The 978-nt window shown below is 44.8% G+C and overlaps 1 protein-coding gene across 1 annotated transcript in view; it reads left to right on the forward strand.

The window, feature by feature from the left end:
- Positions 1–978, forward strand: part of zgc:63972 (protein CutA homolog) — an 8,664-nt gene that overhangs the window by 1,400 nt on the left and 6,286 nt on the right. Inside the window, exon 3 of the mRNA XM_035668118.1 lies at positions 543–602. Coding sequence (XP_035524011.1) covers positions 543–602 — 60 coding nt within the window. The remainder of the gene's footprint in view (positions 1–542; positions 603–978) is intronic.

A 978-nucleotide genomic window follows, 5' to 3' on the forward strand; every position in this document is an offset into this window, starting at 1 on the left:
TTGAACTATTCCTTTAGTCTGGACGTCAGTTAAATTCCTCTCCTTTGGTATTTAGACGGTTCAAAGTCAGTCAGCTGGTCATAAGTTTCACTTTTCTGTCCAGAGAAGAAATACAGTCTTGTCAAACCCACAACTGGTAGAGCACTGTGTTTGCACTCTCATCTCCTTTGTTGGCATTTTAGCTGCATGTAAATGAGGTCTATTTACCACGTGTCAAGAGAGAAAGAAGCCAAAGTGCGGGTGCCAAAAATGTAAATCACCTCCTTTGGAAACACGTGGTTAGAGGAGGGGGGGCGCAGCTGAGCTGGTAATAAACTATAATATCAGCAGCAGCAGACAGCCAACTTTACTATCTTCTCTGAATTCTGTGCATAAAAGTCATGTCCTGCAGCCTGCTTGAAGAGCAGCATAATGAAGGGCTCAGTTTCATGTTGTAATTGATAAACAGCTGGTGGTTTGTGTTTAATTTTTCTTTCCTCTCTTTCCATGTCTGCCCCCTCCGTTTCCAACCGCGCTCCCTACCATTCTGCCTGTTTTTCCAGGGCAATCATGGAGAGGCGGCTGGCAGCCAGTATTAACATTCTCTCCAGGACCTCCACAATGTAAATCATGTTTGACCCCTCCCTTGTCGCAACTTTGTACCCGGCTGACGCACAACCACAAAGACTAGCTCAGTTATAATGTCCTTGACATAAAGACATAAACACATATGTTATTTTTTTCTCTCTCTGCTATGTAGCTGGTTGCCTAGGAAACCACAAGTTGAATGGGCTGCATCTCAGTGCTTTTATCAGTTTTCCCATCACCAGAAACTGAGTGGCAGTTAGCCTTCAAAGCGGTCATGTGTTTGTATGCATGGGTTAGCTTTCATGTTAATGCATAACCACAAAAGGAACAAGGAAGGAAAAACCCAGGGTGCAGAGGACATGGGGGGGGGGGGGGGTAGCTGAATAGAAAAAGGCAGCGTTAAAACAGAGG

This window comes from Morone saxatilis, unplaced genomic scaffold (genome assembly GCF_004916995.1).
Source record: "Morone saxatilis isolate NCDOM2014 unplaced genomic scaffold, NCSU_SB_2.0 Contig21, whole genome shotgun sequence".
Taxonomy (NCBI): domain Eukaryota; kingdom Metazoa; phylum Chordata; class Actinopteri; family Moronidae; genus Morone; species Morone saxatilis.